Source organism: Macaca thibetana, chromosome 6 (genome assembly GCF_024542745.1).
Source record: "Macaca thibetana thibetana isolate TM-01 chromosome 6, ASM2454274v1, whole genome shotgun sequence".
In the NCBI taxonomy this organism is placed as follows: Eukaryota; Metazoa; Chordata; class Mammalia; order Primates; family Cercopithecidae; genus Macaca; species Macaca thibetana.
Genome location: NC_065583.1, coordinates 53,395,755 through 53,416,093, shown reverse-complemented (window position 1 = coordinate 53,416,093; position 20,339 = coordinate 53,395,755). Strand labels below are relative to the sequence as shown.

Here is a 20,339-nt window from a genome sequence, read left to right as displayed (position 1 = left end):
TCTTCAACCTAATTAATGTGTATATTGTACACATTATGGATCAAAGACATGGGTATTTAGAAGCATTGAAACCCAGTTTTATTTTTCAGAAAGCAGAGTTTTGACCATATAATTCCTCTACCCAAAATACTTTCACGACTTTCCTGCTACCTGCCATAGAAAATCTAATTGTTATAATGTAGCAGTCAAGGCCCTTGACAGTCTGTCCTCTCATTCCCTTTCTGTTCTTCTATTTCCCCCAGTATGCCTTATACTTCAGTACACTTTTCCATATGCTCTAAGCATGCATGTGACTTCAGGCTTTTACTCCTTTGCCTACTCTCATCTCTCTACTGTAAATAGCTCTTCACTTGCCTCTCCTTTTCTCTCTTTAAATACTGCACTCTTTAAAACCTAGCTCAGTTCTTCATAGTGCCTTTCCTGTTTCCCCCGCCTTACCCCCAGATCTAGTTGTTATGTTTCTTTCCGGAATCACAATGTACTTTATACCTATCACTCATCACATTCTGGCAGGTATTATATTTATTTTCTTATTTAAGTTTTGTGGGCCCTGTTATGTTTAGCATGTTTTATAGTAGGCACTTAATTGATAGGTCCTGGAATTCAACTAGGTGTTTATTCATTTCAAATAGTGAATTATGCAAGAAATGCTAATAATAAATTTAATAATCAAACCTGTAGCAAATCTTTTTTCTCATATCTCAATTTAAAAACATTTTCATTAAAAATAAAATTGCATTTTTTTTGTATATATGTGCACTTCAACTGTTCTATTGTTGCCACCAATGTTTCATTGCCAGCTGTGCCTTCAGAAAGGTATTTACTGAAAAATCAGGCTTGTTGATGCTCCTTTTCTATGTCCTGTTCCAGTTCCCTCCTCCCCAAAAATGCTATGAACTTAATCTGCCATCAACTATATCTTCAGTATGGCCCACAGGTCATATTTGGGCCCTGAGATAAGCATTCTTCTTGGATGGAAGAATAATCCAAAAATAAATATTTGTCTACTAGTTTTTATTGAAATTTATGTACTTATCAATATAGTTTGACTAAACTTAAGAAACATTAGCTGCCATTTAAATTTAATTATTAATGTCTCTTTGTCCATTACTCAGTACTAAGGAGAGAGAGAGAAAGTAAAATACTCAGTGATTGATTACTCAGAAAGTAAAGTACTCAGTGAATTTAAGTCTGCTTTGTGAATGAATGGTGTGAATTAATTCAAATGGACATTGTTTAGCACATGATAGACTGACTTTTTCTATAAATTATGCTTTTCAGATATATGGATTCAGCCCAATATAGAATGAAAATACTTGTATCTTAATTCTATTTATTTTTGTTGTAGGATGGCTACTTTGCTTAGCAAGTTCCGAATAGACTTTTCTGACATTATGGTCCTAGGAGATATCAATACCAAACCAAAGAAAGAAAAGTAAGTTACTCTACAAGTTTCTGATCCTTTTATAGATGGCCTACTCAGACAGATACAACTTAATTAAAACCCAGAGATTTATTTTCCTGCTGTTAGTTACATGTGAAGTCAATATTTTAAAAATCTAGCATTGATAGTTGGTATGCATATATCAGATATTAAAGAAAGTCTAAAGAGTTTTCAATATTCAGAGACGATTTAAATTACAGCTTTACATGTGATTTCTGAAAGGTGGTTCATTTCCATTGCCCCTGCCTGCAGTTGTTATAACCACTCAGTCCCTGCTCTACATACCTATTACTTTCCACTGTTTTGTTTTATTGCTAAAATAGGAAAATCTAAACATTTGCCTACAATAGTTGCATTCAGAGTTCTTCTAGGAAAGACTTTGGAATATTCCACCTTAAAATGGTATATACAGGTTGTTATAATGATATTTGTATTTATTTTACCTGATATAATATTAATTCTTAGATTAATGTTGAATCAATACAAAGCTGATGTAAAGAATTCCTTTTAGATAGGAAATAGTAAGGTAAAATTTGTAAGTGAGATTGCTTTTATTGTAAAACTGTGTACTGGGTGCTTCATACTAGATTTGATACTGAAAAATACGTTTTTCATGTTCATAGAGGATTAGAATGCCATTCATGTTATTTTATTGGTAAGTATATGGATGTAGAAATTAATTTTTCATTTCCTTAAATTTTTAGTGTCTGCCCTTTTCCCCTTCAAAATGTTCTAGTACATTTTTTTACACTACTTTTATTCATTGATAACTGGGAAAGCCTTTGAGTGTTTTAGAGCAGAGTAGTAACACAATTTGACTTATTGCTCAAAGGGATCATTTTGGCTACTGTGGTAAAATATATTTAGGTTGAGAGAAAATGGCCATAAGGGGAGGAGGGGTAGATACAGGGAGATCAGCTTTAGCAGTTAAAAATGCAATTTTATTACAGGTTGGAGATTCCTTATCCCAAATGCTTGGGGTCAACCAAAAGTGTTTCAGATTTCAGATTTTTTTTTTTTAATTTTGAAACATTTTCATTATACATGCTGGTTTAGAATCCCTAATCCAAAAATCAGAAATTCAAAATGTTTCACTGAGCATTTCCATTAGACATCATATTGGTGCTTAGAAAGTTTTAGATTTTGAAGCAGTTTGGATTTCAGATTAGGGATGCACAATCTGTATTGTCCATATGGGTTCTAATTTTCTCATCAGTTTGAGAGACTAGAAATTGCTGTTTTTGAAATAAATTGCCAAAGTGATTATTATGGTTGGGGTATGGCGAGGAGCATAATAAATGAGAGGCACTAACTTTGCAAGTTATAGTTTAATATTTAAGATCTTTCTGTTATGTAACTTAAAATAAGATTAGTTGTGAGAATTCTTTGTTTTTTAAAGTATTATAGCTTTTGAGGAAATGATTGAGCCATACAGACTTCATGAAGATGATAAAGAGCAAGATATTGCAGATAAAATGAAAGAAGATGAACCATGGCGAATAACAGATAATGAGCTTGAACTTTATAAGACCAAGGTATTCTTTCACTTCTGCTTTATTTTCATTGATTTTTTATATAATAAAAGACATGAAAACCAAGAACTTCAAATTTGATATAGGAGGGGTCAATTGTATAAATGAACTCTAAAATACATTTATTTGAGGTTAGCAGAAAGCATTTAAAAAAAAAAAAAGATTTTTATTACACTAAAATTCATTTCCATTTCTTTTTGTCTCCTTATAGTTTTATGAACCATGCTAAATTCTTATTTCCAAATGGTCTAGGAATGACTTTGTCCTGTTTCATTTCAGACCTACCGGCAGATCAGGTTAAATGAATTATTAAAGGAACATTCAAGCACAGCTAATATTATTGTCATGTAAGTAATATCTTTATAAAGATTTTCTTGCTAATTTCTGATAATATGCTTTGAATTAATTTCTGTTCCAGCTACATATCTATATAACACCCATATTGACTTAGTTGTTGTAAGGAGGAAAAAACAAACTTGTAAAAATATACTATGCTTTAAGCATATGGAGAAAGACTAACCTTAAGCTTATATGAATCCCAAGTAATTTTTTTATCGTAATTGGAACCTTTTGTTTACACTTCTCACCTTTTCAAAATTCCTTATCTTTGTAAACACTACAGCATAGCCATTAAGTATGTGTGGATAGGAGGGTCCTACGTTAAAATTTGGACCCCAGACAGCTTCCTCTTGAAAATAACCCAAAAAATGTTATTTGGCAGATTAAACTTGAATAGTGATTCCTGTCTGGATTCCCATTCTTATGTTTTCCACACACAAATTTTACATACCGACACATTGTCCTTGAGTTAAATACAGATGTAAATGCCTGCTTTGGCTCTTCCTCTACTGAACTAGGCTAGCTAGATATTCTTTGAACCCACATTTTCTCAGTTCTGGAACATGTGTCCTTAGATAGGAAAGCTCAGGCCTCTCCCCCACAAAAAAAGCCAAATAATGAAAAAAACTATCAAAAGATTGTTAGTTTAACAACAAGCATTTAATAAATCAGAAAGTTTCAAGTTTTGCTGATGATAAATACCTGTAATGGAAAAGACACTAAAACACAGAAATTTAGAGAAAAACTTACAAAGCAGCTGGTCACTGCTACCACCATCCATAAATAGAAATTAAAACTGAGATAAGAAGATAAAAATTGCATTTATCCATATATAGCTTCTGTTTTCTAAATTTGGATAGTAAACATACCTTTCACCTAAAAGAATTCTATTCTTATTAAAGAAGGGGAAATCTAGGGTTTAGTGTTATATCTCAGAGATACTGTGGTTTATAGAAATATTTACTGTTCTTATGAACAAATTCTTAAAAATCTTTGTTGAAAGATTATAGTCTTTTATATACACGTGTACGATGGTGGTACCATAAGATTGTAATACCATATGTTAAGCTGGGCACGATGGTGTGCACCTGTAGTCTCAGCTACTTGGGAGACTGAGGTGGGAGGATTGCTTGAGACCTGAAGTTTTGAGTCCAGCCTGGACAATGTATTAAGACCCATCTCTCTTAAAAACAAAAACAAAAAAAACATATTTTTACTGTATCTTTTCTATATTTAGCTATGCAAATGCTTACCATCGTGTTACAGTTGCCTATGGTATTCACTACAGTAACATACTGCACAGGTTTGTAGCCTAGGAGCAAGTGTCATATAGCCTAGATGTGTAGTAGGCTATACTGTCTTGGTTTGTGTAAGTACTCCTATGATGTTTTCATGAGGGCAAAATTGCCTGACAATAATAAGTTCTAAGAAATGAGTCGCTATCGCTAAGCAACACAACTGTGGTTATTCTATATGCAGAATTCTCCTGCACTCAGAAATATTCTGTAATTATAGTAATTTATAGTAACTTATTGTAATCTAATTTATAATTTTTGCTACATTTTATTCTGTCAATGCATTGCTCAGGTTTTTTTTCTCTTTTTGATACCAGGAGTCTCCCAGTTGCACGAAAAGGTGCTGTGTCCAGTGCTCTCTACATGGCATGGTTAGAAGCTCTATCTAAGGACCTACCACCAATCCTCCTAGTTCGTGGGAATCATCAGAGCGTCCTTACCTTCTACTCGTAAATGTTCTATACAGTGGACAGCCCTCCAGAATGGTACTTCAGTGCCTAGTGTAGTAACTGAAATCTTCAATGACACATGAACATCACAATGGCGAATAGTGACTTTTCTTTCATGATTTCATTAATTTGAAAGCACACAGGAAAGTTGCTCCATTGATATGTGTATGGAGACTTCGGTTTTAGTCAATTCCATATCTCAATCTTAATGAATGGTGATTCTTCTCTGTTGAACTGAAGTTTGTGAGAGTAGTTTTCCTTTGCTACTTGAATAGCAATAAAAGTGTGTTAACTTTTTGATTGATGAAAGAAGTACAAAAAGCCTTTAGCCTTGAGGTGCCTTCTGAAATTAACCAAATTTCATCCATATATCCTCTTTTATAAATTTATAGAATGTCAAACTTTGCCTTCAACTGTTGTTTTTATTTCTAGTCTCTTCCACTTTAAAACAAAATGAACACTGCTTGTCTTCTTCCATTGACCATTTAGTGTTGAGTACTGTATGTGTTTTGTTAATTTTATAAAGGTATCTGTTAGATATTAAAGGTGAGAATTAGGGCAGGTTAATGAAAAATGGGGAAGGGGAAATGGTAACCAAAAAGTGACCCCATGGTACGGTTTATATGAGTATATGTTAATACAGAGCTAGGAAAAAAAGCCCCCCAAATGCCTTTTTAACCCCTCTGATTGGCTATTATTACTATATTATTATTTCTTGAAACCTTAGGGAAGATTAAAGATTCATCCCATACTTCTCTATTTCATGCTTAAAAACATCATTCTTTAAACAAAAATACTCAAGATCATTTATATTTATTTGGAGAGAAAACTGTCCTAATTTAGAATTTCCCTCAAATCTGAGGGACTTTTAAGAAATGCTAACAGATTTTATGGAGGGAATTTAGACAAAGCAATGTCATTTAATAGAATATTTCAATATTTAAGTGGAATTTCAGTATACTCTACTATCCTTTATAAGTCATTAAAATAATGTTTCCTCAAATGGTTAAATGGACCACTGGTTTCTTAGAGAAATGTTTTTAGGCTTAATTCATTCATTATTCAATTGTCAAGTACACTTAGTCTTAATACACTCAGGTTTGAACAGATTATTCTGAACATTAAAATTTAATCCATTCTTAATACTTTAAAACTTTTGTGTTAAGAAGAACTGCCAGTTTGTGCTTTTGAAATGTCTGTTTTGACATCATAGTCTACTAGTACAATTTTGACAGTGCATATGTTACTAAAAGCTTTATATAAAATTATTAATGTGAAGTTTTTCATTTATAATTCAAGGAAGGATTTCCTGAAAACATTTCAAGGGATGTCTACATATTTGTATGTGTGTGTGTATATATGTATATGCATACACAGATGCATATGTGTATATATAATGAAATTTATGTTGCTGGTATTTTGCATTTTAAAGTGATCAAGATTCATTAGGCAAACTTTTGTTTAAGTAAACAAGTTCAAAATCAGATTAACAGATACAGGTTTCATAGAGAACAAAGGTGATCATTTGAAGGGCATGCTGTAATTTCACACAATTTTCCAGTTCAAAAATGGAGAATACTTCACCTAAAGTACTGTTAAGTGGGTCAATTGATAAAAGTTTCTGTGGTGGAAAATTTATGCAGGTTTTCATGAATCTTTTTTTTTTTTTTTTTTTTTTTTTGAGACGGAGTCTCGCTCTGTTGCCATGCTGGAATGCAGTAACGTGATCTGAGCTCACTGCAACCTCCGCCTCTCCAGTTCAAGCAATGCTCCTGCCTTAGCCTCCCTAGTAGCTGGGACTACAGGTGCACGCCACCATGCCCAGCTAATTTTTGTATTTTGAGTAGAGACGGGGTTTCACATTATTGACTAGGATGGTCTCTATCTCTTGACCTTGTGATCTGCCCGCCTCGGCCTCCCAGAGTGCTGGGATTACAGGCGTGAGCCACTGCGCCCGGCTGGTTTTCATGAATCTTGATAGACATCTATAACGTTATTTTCAGTGGTGTGCAGCATTTTTGCTGCATGAGTATGAGCTAGGTATAGAGATCTGATAACTTGAATTCAGAATATTAAGAAAATGAAGTAACTGATTTTCTTAAGAGAAAATTCTACATTTTAACTCACAGCATTGTTCCATTGCAGGTTTTGCAATGTTTGTTTGGGGGTAAAGACAGTAGAAATATTATATTATTCAATAAACAATAACGTGTGAACTTTAAAAATGGATAATAGGGCATGGACTGAGTGCTGCTATCTTGAAATGTGCACAGGTACACTTACTTCTTTTTTAAGTTTTTCCCATTCAGGAAAACAACATTGTGATCTGTACTACAGGAACCAAATGTCATGCGTCATACATGTGTGTATAAAGTACATAAAATGTATCTAAATATTCATAATGTGGGGTGGGTAATACTGTCTGTGAAATAATGTAAGAAGCTTTTCACTTAAAAAAATGCATTACTTTCACTTAACACTAGACATCAGGTCGAAAATTTGCAAGATTGTTATAGTACTTATTTCAGCAATTTTTAGAGATGCTAGCTAGTGTTGAAGCTAAAAATAGCTTTATTTATGCTGAATTTTGATTTTTGTGCGAAATTTTTTTAGTTCTAATCATTGGTGATAGCTTGGAGATAAATAATTATGCCATGGCATTTGACAGTTCATTATTCCTATAAATAAGAATTCAGTGAGTTTAAAGAGAATGGTGGTGTTAAGCTGATGATTAACAGTTACTGAAATCAACTATTTATTTGTTACATTATTCCATTTGTATTTTAGGTTTCCTTTTACATTCTTTTTATATGCATTCTGACATTACATATTTTTTAAGACTATGGAAATAATTTAAAGATTTGAGCTCTGGTGGATGATTATCTGCTAAGTTTGAAAATGTAATATTTTGATAATACTGTACTATAACTGTCACACAAATGCTTTTCTAATGTTTTAACCTTGAGTATTGCAGTTGCTGCTTTGTACAGAGGTTACTGCAATAAAGGAAGTGGATTCATTCAACCTATTTAATGTCCATTCTTATATTTTATCTATAAGTTTTTGCCACCTTTGTGGTTTTGTGTCATTTAGATAACTATTGCTTCATTCATTTCTGAATTTTTAAAATAGCTTTTACCTTAATATTCATGCCCTGGAAAAGTCATTCACTATTCCTAAACCTTTGCAGTAATCACTGTTAATACTTACAGTATGACTGAACCATCTGAGCTGCAGCTCATTATGGGTTTTTTTTAAGTGACCTGGCTTTTCTAATTCTGCTTTATCTTTGGGCCAAATCTCTCATTTGTCAATGAGGAAACTAGAAGATTAAAATCGATTCATAATCCCTGAATATCATCTGATTCTTTCCTTCCAAAGATTTTTATCTAAGCTCATTTAGAGTTTTAGAAAGCATTTTCATTTTCTCATTTGAACATGACTGTAGATGTGGTATATATGCAGGACAGCTGTTTCTTCTAGTCTTGAGAAAGCAGCTTGGAGCAGTTTAGGGAGTTTTCCAAGGTCATGTGGTAAATCAAGGAAGGTTGTTGGTCTAGAGCCCAGGTCTTTCATCTCCGGGAATTCCTTCATTATGCATTCACTGCTGGCTGATCCATAAGACAGATGGCTGGGATAGATTGGTCGTTTCCAAATTACTCACCCCTGTCCGCCAACTAAATGTGTGTTCAGGTAACGCAAATTATAGTTAGAAATATAGGTTGGCTACAGGCTGCCTTAATAGGTTCAAAACAAAATGTAAACATCCATTTTTTTGTTTGTCGTCTTCCTTATTCTCAAGCCACTATTCAGGCCACTGTTCACTTATTTGGAAAGCTAAAAGATAATTTAAAGGCAACTATGTATGTGACATTTTCTAATATCAGACCATCCAACAGTTTTTAAAACAAGAACATCATTCATCTTTGAGCCAGCAGGTTTCTGCTGTTCATTCACCAGGAAGAAAAGATAAATCCATTTGGTATGCTTCCCTCTTTATGTTTATGTACCTATAGGAAGTTTGTAGGGCCAGAGAAAATAGATGGTAGTTTAATGTTTAACTTTTGGGGAAAGATGGTACAAGTTCTAGGATATGCTCAATAGAAAGTACTATTTAGTTTATCTAGTTCAGATAATAAATAGTGTGTTGGTGGGTTAACCAACTTGACATACTTTTTTTGGTAGTACTCGAATACCTAAGGATCTAAGTCTCATTGTCTTGTATGGAATCTGCTGGTAATGGTGATGGAACTGTTTTACTTACGTGATGGGCATTTAACATAGTCTGTTAAATGATAGCATTAAGAACCTCAGCCCATTTTTTTTCTCCTTACCCTTTTGTTTCAGACAAGGTAAAAGTTTGAAACTATTAGGGAAAATGTGAATGCCTTTGCATTTGTCCCCTCCTGCTGTGCAGCCTGCCTTGTGGCTGCTGTCCTCACAGATCAGGAACTCATTCCCCAAAATGATAGTGTATTAGTAACACACATCCTTTGTTCCACTATTCTAGGATATGAATACAAATTACCAGTGTGTTCTACGCAAAGCTACAAATGAAAATAAGCTTACTTTTTGGATCCACAAAACAGGGTCGGGATCCATGGGTATGGAATGCCAAAACCTGACTCAATACTTGTCAGAATTTTGTTAGAATACTGCCGAAGCTTTTGAGGTAGAGAATTGTGGAGGTTTTATCCTGGAAGAGTTAACTTCATCTTAAGAAAGGAAGCAATTTGTAGGGTGACTTTATATCCAGCTATTATCTCTCTAAGATATACCAAAAAAGACAGTTTTAAAATTAAGTAGGCACTGTTCATATTTATTTATATAAGGTACATATAAAGGTGTATAACTACTAGAAGATACATTTGCTCTTTTACATTCTAAATTAAGCTTCAGTTGAGCCATTTTTCAAGGAAGTCATAATTTGAAAAGAAGCAATCTATAGGCATTTATTTGAATAACCAGAAAGTCACAGGTTATTTTTAAGTTTATAACATTTTTGCTTAAGCCATGAAAACTCCCCTCTGAGTTCCTAAGAAATGTTACTATTTAAGAACTTTAGAAGATGACAAGGACAGTTTGGGAAGGAGGTGGCTGGTGACAGTGAGATGAAAAATTATGCTCCAAGAAAAGGTTTATGAATTGCAAAATATGTGCCTTTAAGTCTTAGTGTCATATTTCCTTTTGGGAAATAGTGAACTGTGAAGAATGGAAGTAGATTTTTTTCTGAATTTTTAAATCTGTTGACATAACCAGCACCTTCTATTAGCTACGTGGTGCCGGTCTCAGAGCTCTAATAATCTGCCTCTTTCAGGTAGTCTGTTTTCTCTGTGGTCTTTCCATCAGTAAAGATTATCCTTTGCTTACTGTCCATGCCCCTGTGAGTTTAGTATTATTAACATAAATTTTGCACTTCGGTTTTTTCAGAAAATTGGTAAGGAAGCACAGGTGTATTATGTATTGAAACATTGATTAGAACAGTGGTTCCCAAACTTTAGTGTGCCTCAGAATCAATGGCAGGGCTTGTTAACACATACACATACTTTACTCCTACCACATAATCTCTAAGTGAAATCTTTCACGTAGGCTACTTCTCAATATAACCTCCCTTCTTTACACTTCTTTTTGTCCTTTCTTTCTTGGTATACATGTATTTCCATCTCCCCTTAACACCAGCTGTGAATTCAAATGATTATCTCCCTTCCAAATTCCTCAGTGTTTCCCTTTTATATTAGGTCTTTGTCAGTGGCAAGAATAGAACCCAAAGCAGGCTAACAAAAAAAAGGAAGCCCTAGAAGGCAGCTGAGCTCAGGGACTTCAGTGAGTGTAAGCAGGGACTCTGAATAGGGTCCTTAGGGCTCATCTTTCCTTCTGTCTGGTTTGCCTTTCTAAGTGTGACAATTCTTCCCATAGACTGTCATCGTGTAGTGTGCCCTGTGACTTCTGAGAAAATCATACTCAATCCTGATGGCTTAACAACTGCAGTAAAAAGGTGGTGTCTCCTCATAAGCTTTGGCAGAAAAGACTAGGGAGGAGTCCCAATGGGCTCAGTTTGGGATCCCCCCAATTCAGCCATGCCATTGATTAGGCATGAATCTTGTGCCCACTTGATGTGAAGTAGGTTCTCCATTTTAAAAAGATTGTATTATTGAAAAGATAGGAGGCCAGGTGTAGTGGCTCACGCCTGTAATCTTACTACTTTGTGAGGCTGAGGCAGGAGTATCGCTGGGACCAGGATTTCAATACTGGCCTTGGCAACATAGTGAGACCCTGTGTCTACAAAAAAATAACCCGGGCATGGTGGTACACTCCTGTAGACCCAGCCACTCAGGAGATGGGAGGATCACTTGAGCCCAGGAATTCAAGGCTGCAATGAGCTATGATTCTGCCACTGCACTCAAGCCTAGGCAACAGTGAGAACCCGTCTCTAAAAAACTTAAAGGGAGGTTGGGAAAACCAAACCAATAGATACCCCCGGGAGTGCCCTAAAGAATAGTGCTGACCCACATGTAACTAAAAATCAGAGAAAATCTAGTCATCTGCCTCCGTTGGAGTCTCTAGCTACAGGGACTTGTCTTAGTCCGGAATATTTATGATGATCAAATCCAGATGTGGCTCCTCATGATCCAGCAACCTATGATTGGCCAAATGATATTTTTACCCCTAATACACCTTACAATGACTGATGGTTATTGAAGGCCTCTGTACTGGACACATGCCATGTTCTGCCTCATGTAATCCTCACAAGTGGGAGGTAGATTCTATAATCCCCATTTCTCAGATGAGATAACAGGAGTGAATTCAGGTTCATATAATGCAAAGCCAGGGTCCAGATTCAGGGAATATCACTGATCCCTGTGCTCTTAACCACTCAGCTGGACTGCTCCCTGGTTACATACAGTTATGGAGAGGAAATAGGAGAGTCACTGTAAGAACACTCATTTGGAAAGGGGGAGAAGAGGAAGCCCTGGCCTTACAGTGGGTTCCATGGCGAGTCACCACTTCCCTGCGTTCTGCTCTGTGATCATCAGCTTACCCATTGTCTTCCATGGCTGCGAGTAAGGATTCCCATTCTGGGGGCGCACACTTGCTATTTTCCGAGGGGTCTGAGGACTACTCTAGGGAAGTCTCAGAAGCTTGCTGCCAGGCTAGAGGTTTCTGTGGCAACACCCTTGACTAGCCAGCTACTTGTTGAACTGACTTTGGGTACTGTAAGATGGGTAAGCAACTCCAGCAACCTTGGAAGTCTGACCCTTGATCTGAACGCTGCCTTTTTTTTTTTTTTTTTTTTTCTTTTAGCACCAACACAGCCTATTTTCTAATTCTCAGTTTACTGGCTGCAGTGATCTGGCAGAGATTCTCTTTCCTGCTCCAATACTTTATGATGGTCATAATACCTCCTGTGGAATTGCAATTTAGGCAAAGTCACATTCTAAAGTCATCATAGGAAGTCAGCATTGCACTTGAAAATCACTTATCACTTCCAAACCACACAGTTCTGTTTCTCAATGAGTCTAGCACAGTTAGTTTTTCCTTCCATCATTTCTTAAGTTGTGTACCAGCTGAAACAGCTGGCTTGCAGTTAGGACAGTGTTGTTCAAATATTACAGATAGTAAATTCCAGGATCCCACAATGAGGGAGCCAACACCACTGGCAGGAATGACAGGTTCATCTCATACCACTTTTTTCTTCAGGACAAACGGAATGACTGGAGTTATTTTGGTTTTTTTTGTTTTTTGTTTTTTGTTTTTTTTGAGAGTCTCGCTCTGTTGCCCAGGCTGGAGTGCAGTGGCGCGATCTCGGCTCTCTGCAAGCTCCGCCTCCTGAGCTCACGCCATTCGCCTGCCCCAGCCTCCCAAGTAGCTGGGACTACATGCCCAGCTATCTTTTTTTTTTTTTTTTTGGTAATAACTGGAGTATTTTAATTGTCATTGCCTTCTTGTTACCACCACCACCACCACTCTCCAACAGAACGTGTATAATTCAGTCCAATACATGTAAGTTGCAACTCCACTGGATTGCTTTTGCCCAGAAGGGTATGCATAAGAGGAGAGGCTTAGAAGGGGATGATCAGGGGTCCCTGGTTCTCAGGCTTCTCCTGATCCCCATCCTGTGCATGGTTTTTGAATCTACCCTTTACTCCTATGGATCAAGATTGAGTGTTGGGATTTTTAAATGCTGAGAGGCCTTTGATTGTTTAATCTCATCCAGTCATGTTTGCTAGCTGCAGAAGAGTGAGTTTCTTTTAGCAAAATCACTTGTCTCCTTTCTACTTTCACAAGGGCCAGCCTAGCTAGAAGTTTAACCTTTTCTTACAGAAAACTTGGTGAAACCTCCAGAAATAGCCAACTGCATGTCAAACTATCATGTTACAAAAGTAAAACATGAGTATACAAATAGAGTAAATAAGTCAAAGATTATGTTCAACTCATTAGAGAACCAATAGGCAAAACTGGTTCAAAGGAGAATTAAAGGAATAGGATGTATGGCATTTTTAAATGTTTGCCGAGTTAGAAACAGATCCTAACCTGTGGGGTTTTTATACTATTCAGACAATATTTACATCTCTAGCAGATGAGGTCTACAGTAAAACATGTAACTTCTTAGAGTCTAAGCCCTTAATAGTAAGTAGTGAAGTCAAAAATAGATACATTTTCCTAGAGCAGTGGTTCCTAAAGTGTGACATGGGAACTTCAGGGGGTTCTGCAAAGTCAAAACTACTTTCATTACAATGTTAAGATGTTAGTTGCCTTTTTCACTCATTCTCTGCCAAGTGTACAGTGGTTCTTCCAGAAGTTAGTTGACATGTGGAAACCTCATTGCTCCAATGGTTAATGGAATCTATGAAGCTATGAGAATCTGGCTGTCTTCTACTAAGCCAGATGTTGAAGAGTTTGAAAACATTCAGAGCAATGCCTATCTTCTTACTAATCATTTTTGGCAAATATAGTTATTTTCTTTCAAAAAAGTTATTTGTATTTACATGTAATTGATTTATTACTATTTGTGATGACTAAACTTTTTTAAAATTTCTATTTTTATATCTAAAGTGGTATATCAGTCCACCCCCGGACCAATCGCCTAGGTCGGGGGATAGGGTACTGTGTCCACCTGAACACACCAAGTAGGGAAAGGACAGCTCCCCAAAGAGTAAAAGGTGCTCTTCTGGTTTCATCTTTGGTTGTAAGAGCCAGGCCATAAAACCACCTTAAGGACTGATGAAGATTATAGGGGTTAACAATAAGTTTATTCTTGAGTTGCTGAGTTGGGGTGTGGAGGAGTTGAGGGAGAAGGTACTTTCTTTCCCTTGCCATGTCACAAAAATGACTAAGAATCTTTTATCAACACTTTGTTAGTAGGAAAGGCAAAAGCTGCTTTATCAAGACCAAGATAAACTAGGCTCCCCTTGGGGTCAACCAAGCTACCCTTAAAATACATGAGTTCATTCCTAGTAGTATTTAAGATGGCAGCCACGGGCTCTGAAGCCAGACTGCCCAAATTCTAATCATCTTCTTGTCATTTGCAAGTGAACTTTTCTTTGCCTCAGTATCCCTATCTGTAAAATGGGAATATAGTTTTCTTACTGATCAGTATAAGGTTTAAATAAGACAATTTATTGAAGAGGTTTAGAACTGTGCCTGGTACATAACATTTATATTGTCCACTATAACGATAATGTTGAAACAAGACTGCTGTATTTGTCATTTAGTTATAAGGTTTACATTTGCTTTTATTGCATGAATTGGGTAGCTTGCTACCTTTTCTTTGACATTCTTCATTGTATATCTAGAAATAAGAGTCATCAGATGAATAATAATACAACCTGTCAAATAGTCATTTCTTGATTTGTTTCTGTTCCCTGGAGGCCACACACTCTTGGATTTATTTATCACTTCCATTAATTTTCTCAGGTGTCATGGCTGAAGAAACCAAAGAAGAGAAGCAGTGCTCTGTTTTAACTCTCCACTAATTAGAAATAATGACCTAAATCACATGGAATATGTATTTTTCTCATAATCTCAGAAAAGTACTTATATATGAATCTATGAAGATACTCATTGGTTTCCAAGAGGTTCCACTGTCTTGCAAATAACAGTTTGTGGATAAAGGAAAAGTCATGCTTGTATCTCCAAGAGACTTAACTATTCCAAAACATCAAAGTAACTCTTTTGTTTCTAAAACCATGGCAGAAAATTAGCTCATTGGCAGGAAGCTGCATGTGAAGCTCAGATTGCACCCAGAGCTGACATGTTCTGTTAGATGAACTTGACTGGAGCAGCTGATAAACAATATCCCTTGAACTTCTAAAAAAGTGATGAGGTAAAAAGTCAGCAGCTTAGTTCAATAAGTAGATTATTTTCTGCTTACTATAGGAGACTGTGCGTTTTTAAGAGAAGACGTTGAGCATAAAAATACCAGAAGGTCCAACTGTGAGAGACAAGAGAAGTGTTGATGTAGCTTTCCATAGAGATTGTGGATTCCTGAAGCTGACTCTGCAGCTCCTTATGATCACAGACACTTCACTTAGCCCCTCTGAGCCTTGCTGCTCAACTCTAGGATGAGGATACTACGATCCCCTTCAGAAGTGTTGTGAGATTTCAATAAGTCAAAATATGTAAACTGGCTGGCATATAGTCAGTGTTAATTGCTATGAACTCTTTTCTTCCCCTCTCCTGAATTAGAGTAAGAAGACAGCACTCAACCAATCCAGACACCTTGCAGAGCTCCTCCCTTCTGCTCACTGCTCTTGTGCAATTCATCACCCTGTCCTAGACATTTTTCTCCTCAATATCTTAAACCTTCCTACATTTCACCAACCCTTTAGCCATGACATCAGTTCAGGGTTCCAACACTGAGACTGGTCATGTCAGGCCTGCCCTAAGCCTAATATGATGGAAAGAAACAGAGTCCAGAGTCCAGCCAGGGCAGCAGAGGGAGAATTCCTGCACAGGGAAGAGGTGGGCTCTTTTTGCTGATTCAAATAATGCATCTGGGCATTATTCAAAGTCTCTCCCAAAGCCCCCTCCTGAAGTCTCCCCTCCACCTCTGCAGAGGGGACCCTCCTCCCCTGAATATGACAGGTGCATCCACAAGAAATTCGGGTACGTCTATCATTTTTACACTGTGCCTCCCTACCAGTTTCTTTGCTAGCTCTTCAGCAGACCCAAGCGGTGGCCACTTACACTGAATCCAAATCATCACTGGCCCCTCTAACTCAGACTGGGACTTTTTTGATTAGCCAAGATCTGTTGTTTTTCCCTCACGTTATTGCAAAAGGTTTCTAATTCGTCTTCTTGCCTTCTATGTTATACCTGTCTCTATACTAAAGTCAGGTTGAAATTCAAAAGACAGATTTGATCTTATCACTTTTCTCCTTAAAACCATTCCTTGGCTGCCCTTTTTGCCTGGATGCATTCCAAGTTCTTCGGCATGAACTGAGCCCTTCACACCTCTCTAGGTTCATTTTCAGCCACCACTTGCCACGCCTGAAGCTGTATACTCCAGTCAGACTAACCATTTGCACAGTGCTCTCTTTTGCTTCCAGGCAGTAGAATATGCCATTCTCTCTGGCTGGCCTGTCTTTGACTTTCCTCCTTGTCATGAACTCATAATTTTATGTTACTGCAGCATCTATTTGGACTGAAACTTAAACTTTTTCATACCAGAAGCAGGGCTCAGTCACCCTTGACAAGAGTTTCCAGTTCTACACCTCCTCCCAGTTCCTCAACCTGGTCAATCCAGATATCTGCCTGATATGGTTTGACTGTGTCCCCACCCAAATCTCATCTTGAATTGTAGCTCCCATAATTTTCATGTGTTGTGGGAGGGACCCGTGGGAGTTAACTGAATCATGGGGGGCGGTTTCCCCCATACTGTTCTCATGGTAGTGAATAAGTCTCACAAGATCTGATGGTTTTATAAGGGGAAACCCCTTTCACTTGGTTCTCATTCTGTCATGTCTGCTGCTATGTAAGATGTGCCTTTTGCCTTCCACAATGATTGTGAGGCCTCCCCAGCCACGTGGAACTGTGAGTCCATTAAACCTCTTTTCCTTTATAAATTAGCCAGTCTCAGGTATGTCTTTATCAGCAGCATGAAAACGGACTTACACATTGCCTTATACAACTGCCCCCTGGGGACCACCTCCCTATGGGACCACCTCCCAATGCAGCCTACTTGAATCCCCTTATGGACCCACGTACCTAACATGGAGTGTGCAGATATGTCGTAGTGACCAGTTCCAGTGTGACTGCATGAGACAGCTACCTGCTTGCTCCAAACCCACTAAGTAGAACTACCCATGGGAAACTGCTTGGGTAATGCCCTGGTCCCCAACAAAAGCTTCAGTCCCACAGGTTCTCTCTCTCTTGCTCCCCACTCCTTGGTTGAATGCATGTGTTCTGGACAGCTCTCCCCATCCCACTGGCCCTGTGAGGCAAGGTGTGCTGCCCTCTTCTCTTTGGGTCTGTAAGTAATGCACTGCTTTTGTTATTTAATGTGTTTGTTGCGCTGCCTCCTGTGTCTCACCCCATGGACACAGCCAAACCTAACTCTTCTCCCAGTCAGAGCTCTCCTACAGAGTGGCTATCTTGGTAAGAATAAACTGGGCACAGGTCAGACAAGAGCCATAAAGGTGTTTGCCAATATAAACAAGTTTCCTGTGAGAGGGACACCTGGTCATGAGTCAGACACTTAGGCATGAGGCCATCAACCAGAATAAAGTAGTATCCCATGAAAGGCACACAGTAAATACTCTTGACCGCCTTTCTTGTAGCCCCATCAGGGCAGGACTAGAATTTATAACCACTCTCCAGGGAAAGCCCTCCAGACCAGATGAGAGGAAAATACAGCACTCTTCAAGAAGCAGCTCAGAAAGACCTCCTCCAGGAAGTTGGATCTGATGCCACAGGGCTGGGTTACGGTCCCTCCTCTCTGCTGTGCCCCTCTGTGCTCACCGGCTTGGCTCTTTCATGTCCTCACTATGCTGGTGTCACCTGGTAACACACTTAAGTTACCTGGTTTTGTTCTGTGGTCTACACCAATCTGGAGCTCCTTGTGGGTAGTAACCTTAGACAAGGCACACAACATAATTAGCAATTAATATTAATGTCTGAGTCAATGAATAAGTGAATGAATGAAGCAAATAACTGGCTTGGTTTCTCTTATGAACACTATGGGTCGTGTAATTTTGTTTCCCACTTACTCGTCACTGATGAGGGAAGGACTATCAAGAGATTATGGCAGACATTTAAGGTATTAGGTGAACCCCTGGCTCCCACTCCTACGTGCTGCTGCTTCACTGATAGCTGTAGTATAGTATCAGCACATTTGCAGAACTAAAGGGGAGTGCCAAAATATTTTAAAATTAAATGAATTTATCCCTGTGAAAAAGCCAAATGAACATCCACTATTAATGCCTTATCTTGTCAAGTGTCTAAGGACTGTGTGCCTCAAAAACTCATGCTTTTAATACATTTTGAATTGGAAAACTGCAATTATTACTTTTTCCAACTAGGAAAGTCTTATTGTTTCCTGATGACACAGCTCAAAAGTCACCTTCTCTGTAAAACTCCTCTAACATCCCATCACCACACTCCTCCTGCAGCCCTTCCACCTGATCTGTTGGGCCATCCCACTGTCATTTATTTGATTTCCCCATTAGATTGAGTAACTGACAATGACTTTCATACCTCTAGTGGTTTATCTTAGTTGTGAGCACCTTGGAGTTTTCAATACAGGATTTCTTCATGAAGGAATGAATGAAAAGATTAAATCTATAAAGGGGGAAGACTGCTAGTGACAGGGGAATAGCTCAAAGGGGTTATAGACAAGGAGCCTTATTAGGATTGGAGGTTTTTGAAGCATGTGACTTGGTTGAGTGTTCTAGTTGTAACAACTACACACTAATATGATGTGCATGGCATATTTCATGTATGCTTGAATTCTTGAGACCTTACTTACAATAACCATTATTTCAATTCATTCACTTATTTCCTTCATGCTAAGGATTAAGATTAATGATTATTTGAAGAGGGTCATTTATTAAAGTGCTTATTGATTCAGTGAATACTTATTATTTAGGCCAAGGCAAACCATGTGGAATGTCCCTAGAGCTCCTGTGGACCCTGGCTCAGGAAGGTGGTGGGGCTTGGTTGGAAATGCTTAAGTCAAGGAAAAAAAGGAAGGTAGTGTTTAGTTAGGTGTCTAAGTATTTGCTTAAGGAATTGGCCACCTGCTTGTCCAAGTTCAGACTGTTATCTTAACTGCCCTTTGAATGTTTCTAGGTTGCTTTTATTCTTTGAGGATTAGTGAACAATTCAGTCCCACAGGTATCCACTGTTTTGAGAAAACTTAGTGCCGAAAAGTACACGAATGGAGGCAAATCCTTATTTGTTAAAACCTCCAGTCTTTCAAGAGATGCTTTTCCTAGACATGTGACTCAGAGTTCGCATAATCCCATTTCTGCTTAACCCGGGTCACTCCCAACTCAAGTTCACACCAACAGAAGGATCCTAGGATAGACCCATTCATCCATCCATCCTTCTTCCTGCTTCCTTCCTCCCTCCCTTTCACCCCCTACCACCTGCTCTGGAGTTTAACTGTAATCCTGATTTACTTCATTCCTTTCTTCTGTTTGACATTTCTCAGATTTCACAAGAGAGGAGTGAAGGAAAAAAACCACGTGCTTGAAAATATTTTTCTCTTTTTAAAGCCACGTCTTTCTACTTCATTTTGATTTCAGTGTAACTCGCAGAGTGAGGACTCCTGGCCCAGGCTTGGAGCCCGCAGCCCGCAGCCCGCCGCCCGCCGCTGGCATCCGCCGCCGCCGGGCAGGTGTGCGCTGGGAGGGCGCGAGGATTTGCCTTTGCCCGGCCCGCGGCTCCCCCGTGTGGCCTGAGTGGGTAGTGACGTGAATAATGTGCTTTGAGAAGGCAGGAGGCAGGGAGGAGTCTCTCCGGTTTCCTTGTTAACACATTCTTGTCTTCCTCAGAGGCAAAAAATTTCCAGTTGGTCTCAGGCTAACATGGACTCGGGCAGAGGAATTGAATGATGGCCGGTTACAAGGAAGCAAAACAAACTCCTACCGGGGAGACGGATTGGGGTCGAATGATTTCAGGATACCCAAGACCACTCCTGCCACACAAGCGAGGGGAAAGAGCAGGGAAGGTTCTAGATGAGCTAGATCCCCGCTAGGTGCCAGGCATCTGACATGCATTATTTAATCTCACTGTACCCCAAGCTAGGTAGGAATTGTCACCTCATTTTACAGAAGAG

The 20,339-nt window shown here is 38.1% G+C and overlaps 2 protein-coding genes across 3 annotated transcripts in view; both read left to right on the top strand.

The window, feature by feature from the left end:
- SLC12A2 (solute carrier family 12 member 2) overlaps window positions 1-8,087 on the top strand; it is a 103,546-nt gene extending 95,459 nt beyond the window's left edge. For both annotated transcript variants that reach the window (XM_050795751.1, XM_050795750.1), the window contains 4 exons: window positions 1,349-1,435; window positions 2,844-2,979; window positions 3,256-3,323; window positions 4,928-8,087. In XM_050795751.1, coding sequence (XP_050651708.1) covers window positions 1,349-1,435; window positions 2,844-2,979; window positions 3,256-3,323; window positions 4,928-5,063 — 427 coding nt within the window. In that variant the 3' untranslated portion in view covers window positions 5,064-8,087. The remainder of the gene's footprint in view (window positions 1-1,348; window positions 1,436-2,843; window positions 2,980-3,255; window positions 3,324-4,927) is intronic.
- ISOC1 (isochorismatase domain containing 1) overlaps window positions 1-20,339 on the top strand; it is a 1,173,170-nt gene that overhangs the window by 251,294 nt on the left and 901,537 nt on the right. The window lies entirely within an intron of this gene.